This window comes from Anoplolepis gracilipes, chromosome 13 (genome assembly GCF_047496725.1).
Source record: "Anoplolepis gracilipes chromosome 13, ASM4749672v1, whole genome shotgun sequence".
In the NCBI taxonomy this organism is placed as follows: domain Eukaryota; kingdom Metazoa; phylum Arthropoda; class Insecta; order Hymenoptera; family Formicidae; genus Anoplolepis; species Anoplolepis gracilipes.
In genome coordinates, this window is record NC_132982.1 from 7,056,735 (window position 1) to 7,071,574 (window position 14,840).

Consider the following 14,840-nt stretch of genomic DNA (forward strand, 5'->3'; position numbering starts at 1 on the left):
TTTCAAATAATAGGCATAAAAAAATAATTTATTATTTACCAATAATTGTGTTTTAGTTATTTTGCCACTATTTATGTATAATGTTCACGATTTCTTTTCACTTTCCTTGTGAACTACAACACCTCTTTCTATAAGTTCTGGAATCTCGACTGCCAACCAAGGTCCTAACTGAAAAGTAATTTTTTTAAAATCTTTACATTTTATATAAAGCTATTATTTCAATGTAACATTTTTATATTCAACATAGTTAATGCTTTTGTTATATATTTTTAAGTTAGACATATATAATTGAACTTACACCAAGAGCCATTGCATGAGCGATGCCAAACTTGGGTACATTACGAGCCCACAATGGCTTGAAATGGTCAGTGAGGCAAATCTTACCTCCCCTGTACATCTTTGCTGTTTTACCATCTAATTCTGGTAAAGCAATTTCAGGTGCCGTTGTAGGATATGTAACAGGAATCTAGGGAAGAAAAACATTACTGAATAAGTTTAATGCCTATCAAAATATTTGATATTTTTTATAATTTTCAAAAATAACTTTTTATAAATGTAAATATAAATTAAAAAGTTATATATAGATATAATTATTCTTTATTTAAATAGAATAAAAACTAAATAAAAAGTTACTTACATCAAATTCTATTTCAAATTCATACTTCAGGAAATTCTGAATGTACCAGCATTTGCCAAACCACTTGGTACCTTCCTTGTTTGATTCCAGTCGAAACCAATCATTGTCTGCTTCCTTATTATTTTTGACATACTATAAAAGACAATCAGATTATACACAATTTGTATGTCAATAACGATATTCACACACACATATAATTTAATTTATTACATAAAAGAAATTTTCATGATAAAAATATTATACTTTTCAACTGTATACTTTTTACTTGACTAATGATAAATTAATTTTTAATACGTATGTTTAATCTACAGCTTATTTATTGGTATATGGAGCAATAAAAACAGAATTGTCCATATGGAAATAACGTTCACAATTTTGAAAAGGAAAGCTAAAGTGTCAAGTCTTTTTACCTTAATTAGAGCTTGATACTCTTCCTTCAATCTTTGCACCCATAAATCTTTATCTCTGGGACTGGCTTTTGTTTGCAGTAACGGAATGTTACTTAAAGTTTTCTTCGTTGATTCATCCACCATCTCGACAACTTATACTTTATACAGTTTTACATTTGATGGTGGTGGTGATGATATCACATCATGTAAAATGTCACATACATATCACCCATATGGCGTCACTGCAGCCAATGTAACCACTGAAACTTGTGCAACGAATAAAAAAAATAATAATAATTAATTTATATTCTTTGCAAATAATTATAATATTAATATATAGTTCGTTATATTTTATTGATACATATTCTGTACCTTTATTCTCCTTCTCATTCTAGTGCGCACTTGCCCTTAACTTTTCGATCAATCGATTGTCCAGCTTGCGTTTGATTGGTTGGATTTTGAAGCTTAAAGCTGCATCGATGTGCGAGTCTATGAATTTGAGGATGTATGATTCTATGATTGTGGGAGAGAGCAAGAGAGAGTAGTAATGTGGAGTGTTATATCGGTTGTCAATAGCGGTTGTGATTTGAAATAAATACGATAAATACGCTATGGCTGACTCGTCCTACGAAAAAGGATTAACTGAACTGTCAAAAATGAAGGCAAGTATCGTAAATCGACTTGTATATGCAGTGATGTTCGTAATTTCGGTAGCGCCTAACCATCAATTTGCAACTTGGAAAATCATACCGCCAACTTGGCGTCCTCTGATTCAAAAAGATACTTCATCTTTTTTTATCTATATTTATTCTTATTTTCGTTATTTGCAAATTTCCGTTACATCAATCAACAGTAATAATTTTTCCCCTCATATTTACTTATTGCTTATATACATCTATTTACAAGCTTTAAAATCTTAAACTATGATCTCTCAATTAAAAAGTACTTATCCATAGAACTTTATAAGAACAATTAAATTCTACTTAATTAATTCATTAAAGCTAGACTGCATTCTTAAAGAATTACTATTTTTCTTGAAAATATAAAGCGTATGTGTATCAGTTAGAATAACAGAGACTCCATTAATATAACAATAACATCTAATTGTAAGCGCAATGTAAATATATTGATTTATTTTTATATAACCACAAATTTTTACTCTTTATCAGGTGACCGATCTAAGAGCAGAATTAAAACAAAGAGGACTTTCCACTGTGGGCAATAAAAACGAATTAGTAGAAAGACTTCAATTGGCAATCCAGGGAGGTTTGTTTTCACTTTTATTTTTTTATTTTGATATAATTTTAAGTATGCGTTTTAATGAAAGAATGATTTAAATTTGATAGATTCTGCCTTATCCTTGGATGAAACTACAGAAGAAATTTTAGATGAAGATGAAGTACTTGGAGTAAGTTTTATAGTACATATATAGTACGATATTAATAATAATAATATATATATATATATATATATATATATATATATATATATATATTTGTGCGACTATATAACTTTAAATTTAGAAAGTTAAATATTAAAATATTAACTAAGAAGAGCATTATATATAAATAAAAAACTTTTCTGTCATTACTTTATAAATGTATGCAAGAAATTTAAATTATTTATAGGATGAAGAAATAGAAGAATTATCCAGTAAGCCAGATTCACAAGTACTTCCTGAGAAGCGAAAATTATCTGTGGAGAGCAATAATACTAATGCAAAAAAAATAGTGCTGAACCGCAAACCTGTACTTGAAGAAATTAAAAATGATCAAGTGGAAAAAAATGAAAATAAAAATGTAAACGAATCTAATACTGCACCACCAGAGAAAAAGATTATTAAACTATCAGAACTCAGCACAAAAGAGGTAATTGAAAATTATAACACTTTTATCTCTGCTAGAGGACATACCTTAAATAATAAAATCCTGAACAATATATTAAATTATTTGTTCTACTACACTTTTGTGATAATATATAATTATGGTAATTCTTTAATAGAGATTGGAAATGAGAGCTAAGAAATTTGGAATGCCATTATCCGAAGCTGCAAAAAAAGAAGCTAGGTTAGCTCGATTTACCGTCAATAATCAAAATAATAAATCAGCTGCATCCATAAAAACGCCTGTGGTAAGAAATTAATGATTTATTTTACAATTTATGTTATCAAAACAAAATGTTAATTTGTGTAAAGAATTATATCTATTTTTAATTTTTGATAGAACACTACTTATGATACATTGAAGAAACGTGGAGAGAGGTTTGGAATGTCTGTATCTACTTTGATGGAAAAAGTAAGCAAATAATTTTTGTTAATGGATTCATTTTAAAGACTTATACCTTCTTTATCACTGACTTTATTAATGAATGACTTTTTTTAGGCCGAATTGGCTGAACGATTGGAGAAAAGGAAAGCTAGATTCGGTGAAGTAGAGGCCAATGAAAGTAAAGTATCTTACAATAAAATTAAAATTGTTAAATGATACTCGATATTATATACCAAAAGAGCGATCTAATTATAAGTCTTAAATTAAGTTTATCTTATTTTCAATAAAGCTATTATATATATAAAGAACTATGAAAATTATTGACAATTATATTTATAAGTATAAATTACCACTGTCATTTCAGTATTGAATAGTTAATATTTAATTCGTTTACTTTATATGGTTTTTCATATCGTAAATTCTTTATAACAATAAAGATAATTCTTAAAAATATAAATGGAGGTATTTTATTAATAAAATCTGTACCTTGTGCAATATGTCATCATATACAATAATGATTTAGTATATGTATAAATAGCTATTTTTTATATCGATATGAAAAATATTAAATATTTCAAAATTAAAATATAATAAAGAAAAAAATATAAATAAAGTACATATAACAAAACTAATCTATATATTAATAAAATAGAAAAGTATATTATATCTATATCGATAATTAAAAAGAAGGAACACTATTTTTCTCACCTTTTTTTGTATTCTCGATCATAAAAAAGAAAGAACAATACTTTTTTTTTTTTATATTCACTCTATAATCTGAATTTATTACATACATTTTTGCTCTAGTCGATAACTCAAACGAGAGAACTAGATTGTAGTTCTGTTCGCTTTAAAATGGATCTAGTTGGCGCTAGCATACTGAAGAAAAAAGCGTCGTATGAAAAACGATGGCATAGCTCTCTGTGATGCCTATCTCCGGTTATAATAAGCTAATGGAATAAAAATATTTTCTCATGCCGGCACGTTTACTTTTTACCGCTCTCAGTGTAGTGTTTAGAATGTTTTGATAATCTTTGTATATTTCTCATTATAAACATTTTTACGAAGAAAACGTGAAAGCATCAACATGCAGCTTTTTAAGTCATCAATATGTATTATATTATACTTGTATACAGTTTATTCTGACGTTTATTGCGACGAAACGAATACATTTGATGATGTCACGCCGTAAATATTTTTTGATATTACATATTACAAATTTTGCCGCTAAAAATATATTTATCGTAAATGCATGCAACTTGTTCATAATTATATTTACAATACTTCTGTGCTCATCTTGAAATAAATAATATTCATTTATTATATGGACATATTATTATATTTTTTAATTATATTTATAATAATTATTCAGGTTTGAAAAATGTATTTTTATTTTAGGTCTACACCTGAGTTGAAAAATATACATTCTTTTTTTTATATGTCAGAAAAGGATTCCTCTAGGTATATATTTTGTCTTACGTCTTAACACACATATATACAAAAATATATATACTACATGTGATTTTAAACAGATTACTTCTTTTAGTTCAGCAGTGCAAGCAGACAAAAGTGATCAATTTGCAATGATACAATCATGTAGTAAAGAATTGGATGAACAAAATACTCAGGGAGCAATCTTTTATAAACGTTTGATTGCTATATTATTATCAAATCTTGCCATGCAGGTTAGTTTACAATATAAAATAATATCTGAAAACTTTTGTAATTACTTATTTTAGATTTTATGATTATAAATTGATACAAATATAATACAGTAAACTGACAAATTACAGAAGGATGATGACAGATTAATTGGAGCACTCAGTATAGAGGCATCCTCTTCAGAATTCAAATATCTCCAGAATTTTGTAAATGGTCAAGGATCTATAAGAGAAGTTGATAGAATTCTTGATAAAATAATAAAACAATCTGATTACACTGCGTGTCATTATATGACAGAGATGTCTCATTATTTCAATTTATTATCAGAACATTTGATAAATTATCTGTTATTTATGAAAGAACGTGTAAGAATAACTTAATAGTAAATATGTATTTATATATTTTTTTATGTTTAAATGTGAATCTAATTGACTTTCTAAATGGTTGCAGTGGGATATAACTATAATTTCTTTAACAGTCATATCTAGTTTTATAATTTTAAGAAAACATAAATGGTCCCGAGGTTTAATTATCTTTCTGTTGTTTGCTGTCATATTTATGACAAGTTTTTTCATGACTTGGTGGCGACTTATACAGGTAATTTATATATATATCATTTATACTATATCTCTCTTTTTTTAATATCTAAAATATATGCATTAAACATTTATATATATTTTTTTTAAATAAAATTTACAATCACTCTTTTATGATATATGTATGATCATGACTTCTAATCTTAAATATTTTTCTGTTTCACAGGAAGCAGAAATTAAATTAATGGCTGCACAAACGCAGTTTGCGGAAATGCCAATCGGTTGCCAGCCACATAAAATGGGCCTTTGGGACAAAATGGTTGCATCATTTTTTCGTGAGTTACTTGTATAAAACATAATTGTATTTAAGCATTTAATATGTATCATTTTATTATTCACAGCAACAAACGATTGTGAAAAATACTATGAATCAATTATGACCAATCCTAAATTGCAAGTGACACCAGCATATGCATTGACATATTTTCTCAGTACAGTCGTTTTTCAACCATTATCATATTCTGGACTTGCTATATCTGAATTTGTAGATAATGCTACCAGTGAGTAAACTATTTTGATATCAATTATATATATATATGTATATATATATATATATATATATATATATATATATATATAGTATTCAATATTAATTAGTGTATTCTTTGTTATATATATATATATATATATATATATATATATATATATATATATATATATATATATTATTTTATTTTTATATATATATATATATATATATATATATATATATATATATAATGAATTATTTATTATAATATTCATTTCTTGTTCTATAGGTAAACTAAATATTGGGTTCAAATTTCCTATTGTAATAGTGCTTTTCCTATGTTTCGGCCTATGCATAATATTATTGCCACTTTTCTTGCTTGGTGCCATAGATTCTATTAAATTACCATTCAATACCAAAATCAGATTGAAGAGTAAAATAAACTCCAATGAAAGACAAGAGCGTATTGAACGGATTTACGAGGTATATTAAATATTTTTTATCACTTATAATTTTGTTATATTTGAAATGAAGAAATAATACATAATAACACTTTCTATTGAATTACTAAAATTAATTATCTTTTTGTAAAACAAATAGTGTTCTAAAATTTAATTATAATATATTTAGAAAAAAAACTATAAAAACAATTTTTTATAATTTTTTATAAATTTTTAATAAATAATATTACAAATACACGTAATTATTTGCAATTACATTTGCATATAGCAAAATCCAGTAAAGTAGTAAAATTTTTACACAAAGCAAGATATTAATGGATTGGTATATATATTCATATTAGATCTTTTTTTTCTTTATTAAAGGATACTTCACCCAAGAAACGGTTGAAAGATTCAGAATCGATTAAGACAATTTTATTTAACCAGCAAGATAAAGGTAATTAAAGTAAATAATATGTATAAGCAAAGTTAATATATATATATATTTCTCTCTTATAACTAAAGTAATTGTTATTAACTTAGATCCTGCTGGAGGCGATGCTGGCATCGATGTACATCATTTAAGTGAAAAACATATAAAGTGCAAATGTGCAAATAAAAATGCAGATGAAAGTATGGAGTGTGAGCAAAGAGAAAAAGGAGATAATGATTGTTAACAATATCTCTCTCACACTGCCACATATGCAGTGTTGTTACAGATATTTACTAGATTGCTTGATTATTTAACATGTTATTATTATTACTTCATTTTTTTAGATTACTAATTGTTAATTTTTAGATTATCAGTATGTATTTGAGATTATAAGGTCTATGAGATCTATGAATATATCTCGTTTGTAACATAGAAAAACATTGGCAATTACTAAAATTAATCTTAAATTAATTAACATTGATTTTAATATTTTGGAAATGTTTAAAAAATCATATATTGTTTTATTAATTGTATATTTTTTACAAAGTATATTACACATTCTATTAGCATCGCTTTGTAGAATTTCACTATTTTCTTGAATGTAAGTGAATTTAATTGAATGAAATCATTTTTGCAAAAGTGTACATTGTATTTTTATAAATTGCCATTCACTGTGATAAATATTATAGGTAATCCCTAATTATAAGATCATGTTTGCCGAATAGTGCTATTATTGCTGTATGTGTGCAGCTATTATTTTATGTAATTTGATCTAAGTACCTTATTAAACAATACATGTACTACTAATTAACATGACATTTTATTATAATTGCGAAATATATTTAACTGTTTAGCATTGATAAATTCGAATTACTATTCGTGCAAAGTGTGCGAATAAACGATAGACACAGCAGAGATGAAATCATTCTGTTATTCAACTAGCAGTTTGCAGTTGCATTTATTATGACGACTCAGCTTAATGATTGGTGAGCAAGCAAGGATTTGTCAAATTTGCTAGATGTAACGTTTGCGCTTCTCATGTAATTTCGCTCGTCGTATATGTACTCGCAGATGAACTATCCAATTGTAATTGAATAAAGATGCTTTCATTATAGAATATCGAAGAAAATGATGATTAAAATTGAAAAAAATACAAAACACGTGTGTATATTTTTTTTTATTAAAGAATTAATAATTAAGTATTATTAAAATTTCTTTGCGATAAATGTTTGAACTTGCGCTTTTATTTTAGGTGTAATATATAATTGGAATCCTTTACATTACAGTATTATAGAAATGTATACAGGCTCAGTTCATATCTGGCGATATAAAAGCGTATTTTTTATTAACATTACATTATTCTTGTTCCATTTATTCCGTTTTACGCGTGATGTAATTAAATATTATTTACTATGCAAACAATAATAACAATAACATGATGTATATAAACATGTTTTATTTAAAAAGTTTAATATATGCACGTTTAAAACGCACGATTTATTTTTAAGGAAAAATACGTGTGAATCAGTGTATTGCATCTTTTTACTTTACGATATTTTTTTTTGCAATATTATCTGAAAGCTGTATTTAATTAAGATTAAACCGTAGCAAATTTGACAATTGATTAAATTGCATATTTTATTCCAGTAATATTTCATGAACTTATTATTGTTAAATTACTGTTAAATATTCGCAAAGAATACACTAATTAATATTGAATACTATATATACACGAGCGGTTTCACAATCGTGTTGTCAAAAAATTCTGAAAATAGAAGAAGCGCTATCCCTCGTTTTTCTGTTAATCTTTCCCGTTATTTGTCAATTTTTCACGCTTTTTGACGCATTTTTTCCGAAGGTACATTTAGCGAATAATTTGTGCATTAAATTCGAAAACATTAAATGCTTTTACATTATTGAAACTATGTTTATAGTTGTTAGATATCAAGCACAGTAATGAGTCGTGAGTGATATGCGTTTTTATAAAAAATGTGCATTTTTACTGAAAATACAAATGCGTTGTGATCTTTTCTATTACGCAAGATTTATTACAAAATAATACGTGCGTCATGTACTTTATCAATTTTTTAAATGTGTGCATATATTTTAAACAAAGAGAGAGAGAGAGAGAGAGAGAGAGAGAGAGAGAGAAAATATATATGTATAATAAAAAGTAATTTTCCTTTGCCAAGAAGTAATTTTTTTTTATTATATGAAATAAATTATATGTATTTAAGAATATTATATAAAGCTTCTAAGAATATTGTCAAACTAATTAATTTATAGATTAACAAACTAAAGTAAAATTTAGAGTAAGTTAAATAAAAAGAGAGATATTCAATGTTGCTAAAGCAAAATGTTGTTAACGATTATCTTGTTGTTTACAATAATACATCTATAACTATATCTATAAAACTGTCATACTGTGCAAATTCTAATTTTAATTTCTGATTTCTATAAGTTCATAATACATGTATAATAATCTTGTATTGTAATCAGGGGTGATGCAAATTCCAGTCTTATTCTGGATGCAGATTTGTACATCGTTTGTTCTATCAAATATTTGTTCTTGCGTCTTGTTGCTAGTATAGTGGTATTTGCCTGCAGAAAGGATGCATCTTTTGGTTGGTCGGCGAGCTCCATTACATGCCCGAAGTAATATCAAGGAGAGAGGTGGCCTGGCTGGATGTTGTGTGGTGCATCTAGTTTCGCCGTTTGCGAAAGTACCCGCTGGCGGCACGAAAGTGCAGCGTGTGTTAGTCAGTTTAAGGAGTTTGCGTGCTGTTCACGCGCAACTATACCGGCTAACTTTAAATTTCTAAGTAATTCCGTGCAAAAATTGTCTGCGACGTGAGCTGCTGATTTTTGTACTGTATAAACGGATTTTTCTTGCTAGTGGCAAATTTTTTTTTTTTCATTTTTTTCATTTTTTTCATTTTTTGCAGCAATCTAACAAATTTTTAAACTTTTTATTATCGAGCGTGATATCATGCCATATTGCATGAGGAAAGTAATTTATACTTATTTCACTCTCTTTTTCTTTATATATAGCTTATCTTGAATATCTAAAATTAATTAATTTTTGCAAAAGATATATCCGATATTTTCTCTTACTTCTTTTTTTCAATTCTTGTCAATTTGTTTTAGTTCATCCATCGTAAAGGAAGCTGAAATATTTCGCTCCGCGAATAAAGGACGGAGGATTGTGCGGTCAAAATATTTCGGTGCACGCCATCGCTCGCGATCATCGTACAGACATGTTCGAAAGGGTTCACGGGGCCGTAAAAGCTGCCACGGAGAGAAAAGAGGAGAAAGGTACACGGTGGATGGAACCGCATGTAAGTAAGCACGGGTGCATTACATGCTCGAAGTGATAGCTAAGGGCGGTGAGATGCTTGGGGTTCTTTAGTTTTCTCTGCGCACGCAAACACTATTGCCGTTGTTCCTTCGCATTATACGTGGCTCACTCTCCGAAAGAAAGTTTTCTCCGCTTCTTTTGTGTTAACCACGATGCGGTGTCGTGGCTTATCTGCTGAAATGCACCTTCGTCGAGAGGGCAAGCGAGTAACTCACGGTTCCTTGCAACATATGCATAACATATAATTTTTTAAACTGCGAAAAAATTTCGAACGACAGGACATTCTTTTTAATACTAATTTTATCACTTGACAAAATGTTATATTAGCATTTAAAATTGAGTATATTTTATTAAATGGTCTAATTATGTGATATAAGTGTTGTACGTTGAATATTTCATTTCTATAAGATTAATGACAGGTAGATTAAAATATGCGCGAAGAAAAAGTTGTACGATAAAACATTTATCCTAATATATTACTTAATATATATATATATATATATATATATATATATATATATATAATAATGTGACATTGTGGGAATAATGAAATTTTTTAAAGCTATAATTATTAGATTTTTCTTAGCCGTGTAAAAATGAATAAGCGATATGAAGCCACATTTAATGAAAATGAATTAAACATGTAATAAAATCACCAAGAGCCGAAGAAAATATAATTTTGAAAGATTCTCCTTAAAACAGTTTCTTACATAATACAATACAATAATTATGGAAATTTCTGCAAACTCTTGTAATCTTCTGCAATGTGCACTTAATTTGCAAAGTGATTTTAATGTAGTTGATTTTAACGCGCTCCTACCAAGTCCAACTTTTGCAGTCCCCTTCGTTTTAACTGTTTAACTGCAATTTATTGTTATGATTCCGACCATCAGGCAGCGGAGAGACTTGGGCATTCACGAAGCTCACGATGCCTTAACTCAATTTGACATGGCAATAGCATGCGGACGGCGCCTGTGAACGCTATCAAAATAACGAACCTATCCCCAACATCTTCGAGTGCATTAATCGCGCTTGGATGCATCTCAAGTGCGACGGGATTCACCGCACTTCATGCATGCGTGCGCATCAGGCTAGCTCACCTGCTCTCCTCTTTATGATCCCTCTCGAATTTGCGTCCCATCCGACCGAGGATAAATCGAAAACTCTAACTCGCGGGTGAGCTCGTGCTCTGACTGTATAGCTATCGCGATTGCGGTTCAAGCATCAATGCCTGATTTTTTTGAGAAAGAACCCTCAAGTGCGCGATATCGGACGTATCTGATCTTTTATATACGTGTAATCTTTTGTATACTTCAATAAGAGGAATTTATTCCTTGAAAGAAGAATGGGTGTATGAAAAAAGCGGTGTTTTGAGAAACGTATGCGGATTTTTTTGTAAAGCTCTCGTATATCCCTCAAATTTTTTACATTTAAAAAAAAAATAATTTTGGAAAAATATTTCCTTTAAGAATAAAGGCAAAAGAGAATTTTATATTTAATAAAGTATATTTGCTATACTTTTCCTTTAACTTTTTAAAGTTTTGATTTTATGAGATTTAATTCAAGATTAAATTTATTAGTTCAAGATTTAATTTGAGGATTAATGAACTTTTTATTGCACTTACTTCCAAACTGATTTTTGACTTATTTTTAATATTTTGCTATTTTTTTTAATCTCCAAAAATTATGAACATTTTATATCAAATATTTTTAAGAATAAAACATTTTTTCGGATAATGACATTTTAAATGTCAAATATAAATATAATACGAAATGTCATCTAAAATTATATTTCTAATCTCTTATTTTTCTACTATCACAGAAAAATAAGAATTGTGATGAAAGTATCTTTTGAATCAATGACCTTTCACTGCATCGTATCACATATTTCTGAGGGGTTTCGGAAAGAGTTTTTCTCTGCAAAATCGCATATTAATTTTAAATATCCTGGAAAAAATAATACTTTTCCTTACAATTACATGCAATGAATTTTTAATTGTATTATTTCTGATTTTGTAAGCGCGATCTTTCGGTACATTACATGTTCCATCGCGACGCGACCGCAAACGCTCGTGTCGTCGTGCTTTCTCGCTGATTGCGGATTCAGTAACTCATGAGAGGATCCGTGCCGCTATCGGGAAACGTACCGTAGATGTAACGACCAGCTATCGCCACGGTAAACGTTTCGCTGTTCGCCGGGATTGCCGAATGTAAACTGTCTATTACCGCAACCGATCGCGAACCGCGCTCGTTTCCATTGGGCGTGCGTTTATCAGCGTTACGTACGATCGAGACGAGAGGATAATGCGGTATTCCGATCATGTGCGTAAAGGCCCGCTCGTATAATAAGATGATTGGCGTTGGTAATTAATGGAACGTTCGTATACCCGGCAGATCGTAGCCGCATATCGCGGCAGGATAGCATTTTGTGTGTAGAAACGACTACAGCTATTTAAAAAAAAGAAATATCGCTGCTAGTGCTACATCCTGTTACACATCCTTTAAAAACGAACACGTTTGCCCTCGAGTGCCCGTTGAAATAAGCCACGAAAATATATTGACCAGTCGAGCGCGCCACGCGATAAGACATAAGGAGACGACGCTCATCAGGAGGCGGACCTCTTGGGGCCAGTTGAGACCAGTTGAGATCTTAATTACTGGCCTCTCTCACAGAGGAATGCCGTGTTATCGTGCGGTTACTTTTACCAACTTGCATACGTCGGACATTGAATTACACTTTGCTCTTTTCTTGTGTCGCTCCTCGACTCGGTGACGCGGTGCGATGCGTTTCACTCCAAATATAGGGATCGAATGATGCACATTGTTGCGAGATAATGGCGAGATACGCGAGCGTATTGACTGTAAAGCTTATTCACTCTTTGAATGGAAATAAACCGTTGAATCAATCATTTCGTGATGGTCTCTTATTATTGATATATAATAGTACGCTCTATTTATTGTTACAAGATATTATTGTTGTCATTATTATCGGTTTTTTTTAAATTTCTTTTCTTTTCTGTAAAAAAATTCTTGTAGTATTTTTTTAACACACTATTACATAATAATTTCTTCACGTATTAAATTATGTAAATATGTATACTTTTAATTGAAAAGCAATTTCATTTACATGCTACATACTTTTTCGAATAAGAAGCTAATTTTATTGTCTCGGCAAGTTGAGTTCGAGAAAGATAGTGTTAGGCTAATAAAACTGACCTTAACGTTCTGGCTTTGCCTTGTTCGTTTCGCAGGTGTGAACGATATATTTTCCGGAATTTGGAGCGCACTAACACGTTAATTCCCGGTTGCCAGCTTTTAGTGCACGATTAATTTCGTCGGCTTTACGTATAGGCCACGGTCAAGCGGCACATCACTCTTCGACCCTTGTTGCCCTTGTTTCATGCTGCAGCCATCCTTACAATCCCACCCAGTGCTGTATCGTTGTTTGCTAAAGAGATTTGAAATTCAATCTAAAACAAAAATTATTGAAAAGATGTTAATGAAAGATATGTAATAAAAAAATGAAAATAGTTGACACTTTTCTTTATCTCACCATTAAAATTAACATTTATAAATTGTACCTATATTTTTATATAATGTGCACATAAAAACGCAAGAAAGAACGTAATTAAATATATCATTGTAAAGGAAAATCGCAAATACGAATTTATTCGTTATTTTTTAAATTAATTTTATATGTACAAAATTAATTTTAAATTGTACAAAAATAACAATTGTTGTATATTAACTCATTGTCAGCTTTAAACATAACATATACACACAAGTATAAATTTCCCTATCAAATTCCCTATATAAATTACATGTTATAAAGATTATAATATTTATGTCATTATAAAAAAAATATAAAAATATTTATATATAAATTAAATAGAAAACTCTTAATTGCACTAATTCTTATTAAAGAAAAAAATTTATTGACTATCATATATCTTATCGCTTAATGTTTTCCGGCTTTCTATAAAGTTTTATCGTATTTAGGGGTCCAGAATCACCAAATACAACGCTGGTTCTATCTCGCCGAGATCTCCGGGATCTCCGTCACTTCTGACAACCACGAAGCGAACGACCCCACGGAGCGGTTCGCCAGGTGCAACGGATATCCTCGGCGGAGGATGTTTCAAACGATTCAACGTAGGGTAAGTCGAGAGCCTGATCGCGCCGTTGCTAATGACCGGACTAACGTATATCAGTCGTAAAAAAGGGGGCGTGCGCGACTTTATTTAAGCCCTCGTTTCCTACGAAACGAGAGATTTCTCGGTTCCGAGAGCATCGCCGGCTGGTCGAGCCCGAGACCAACGCTGGGAATTGTTTTTACGGCGCCACGATATCATCTGCAGAGGAAGTGAATGACGCGTTTTGTGAGATCCACAATGTCTCGGCACGTGTGAGGCGCAAACGGATTTTCAGAGATACTTCGGAAAGAGTGACTTTGTCTCGTAGTTATACTCGCAAGGTTGAATGTAGATGTTTCATACGGTGCTTTACTTTTATGATGAAAGAGCACGTTCTTTTCGATATAAACATGAGATTTTTTTATGATACTGTAACCGAGATTTACTCTTGACATT

General features: G+C 29.8%; 4 protein-coding genes across 6 annotated transcripts in view; 2 read left to right on the forward strand and 2 right to left on the reverse strand.

The window, feature by feature from the left end:
• Positions 1-39: 39 nt before the first annotated feature.
• Positions 40-1,183, reverse strand: Ufc1 (Ubiquitin-fold modifier conjugating enzyme 1). Its single transcript, XM_072905269.1, has 4 exons — positions 1,048-1,183; positions 638-769; positions 299-466; positions 40-168 (listed from the first exon to the last, which is right to left on the reverse strand). The coding sequence occupies exons 1-4, from the start codon at positions 1,168-1,170 to the stop codon at positions 85-87; spliced, it is 507 nt and encodes a 168-aa protein (XP_072761370.1). The 5' UTR covers positions 1,171-1,183; the 3' UTR covers positions 40-84.
• The window catches only part of LOC140672819 (uncharacterized), a 136,975-nt gene continuing 123,308 nt past the window's right edge, over positions 1,174-14,840 (reverse strand). The window contains exons 14-16 of one of the 3 annotated variants that reach the window (XR_012047948.1): positions 13,468-13,721; positions 1,399-1,515; positions 1,174-1,292 (exon numbers count right to left, since the gene is read on the reverse strand). The gene's annotated coding sequence lies outside the window, so the exon portion shown is untranslated. Of the gene's footprint in view, positions 1,293-1,398; positions 1,516-9,257; positions 9,624-10,809; positions 13,268-13,467; positions 13,722-14,840 lie in introns of those variants that run through there. The other 2 variants (XR_012047949.1, XR_012047950.1) reach the window with 2 other exon arrangements.
• Positions 1,549-3,574, forward strand: LOC140672824 (SAP domain-containing ribonucleoprotein). Its single transcript, XM_072905267.1, has 7 exons — positions 1,549-1,688; positions 2,196-2,292; positions 2,373-2,434; positions 2,655-2,894; positions 3,028-3,156; positions 3,249-3,320; positions 3,408-3,574. Exons 1-7 carry the CDS (start codon positions 1,638-1,640, stop codon positions 3,507-3,509), a joined length of 753 nt encoding a protein of 250 aa, XP_072761368.1. The 5' UTR covers positions 1,549-1,637; the 3' UTR covers positions 3,510-3,574.
• Positions 4,235-8,301, forward strand: LOC140672820 (uncharacterized). Its single transcript, XM_072905264.1, has 10 exons — positions 4,235-4,481; positions 4,692-4,754; positions 4,840-4,978; positions 5,087-5,320; positions 5,406-5,552; positions 5,718-5,826; positions 5,893-6,051; positions 6,310-6,503; positions 6,845-6,917; positions 7,004-8,301. Exons 1-10 carry the CDS (start codon positions 4,381-4,383, stop codon positions 7,135-7,137), a joined length of 1,353 nt encoding a protein of 450 aa, XP_072761365.1. The 5' UTR covers positions 4,235-4,380; the 3' UTR covers positions 7,138-8,301.

What these genes read in the sequence shown, in the direction of transcription:
- Ufc1 (XM_072905269.1), bottom strand. Translation starts at nt 1,170, where the DNA reads ATGGTGGATGAATCAACGAAGAAAACTTTAAGTAACATTCCGTTACTG. An exon ending in AATTTGAAATAGAATTTGAT is followed by an intron (nt 467 to 637) that starts GTAAGTAACTTT and finishes TTTCTTCCCTAG; the next exon opens with ATTCCTGTTACATATCCTAC. An exon ending in CTCATGCAATGGCTCTTGGT is followed by an intron (nt 169 to 298) that starts GTAAGTTCAATT and finishes ATTACTTTTCAG; the next exon opens with TTAGGACCTTGGTTGGCAGT.
- LOC140672824 (XM_072905267.1), top strand. Translation starts at nt 1,638, where the DNA reads ATGGCTGACTCGTCCTACGAAAAAGGATTAACTGAACTGTCAAAAATG. An exon ending in ATGAAGATGAAGTACTTGGA is followed by an intron (nt 2,435 to 2,654) that starts GTAAGTTTTATA and finishes AATTATTTATAG; the next exon opens with GATGAAGAAATAGAAGAATT. An exon ending in TATCTACTTTGATGGAAAAA is followed by an intron (nt 3,321 to 3,407) that starts GTAAGCAAATAA and finishes GACTTTTTTTAG; the next exon opens with GCCGAATTGGCTGAACGATT.
- LOC140672820 (XM_072905264.1), top strand. Translation starts at nt 4,381, where the DNA reads ATGCAGCTTTTTAAGTCATCAATATGTATTATATTATACTTGTATACA. An exon ending in ACATTTGATGATGTCACGCC is followed by an intron (nt 4,482 to 4,691) that starts GTAAATATTTTT and finishes TTTTTATTTTAG; the next exon opens with GTCTACACCTGAGTTGAAAA. An exon ending in GTATTGAACGGATTTACGAG is followed by an intron (nt 6,504 to 6,844) that starts GTATATTAAATA and finishes TCTTTATTAAAG; the next exon opens with GATACTTCACCCAAGAAACG.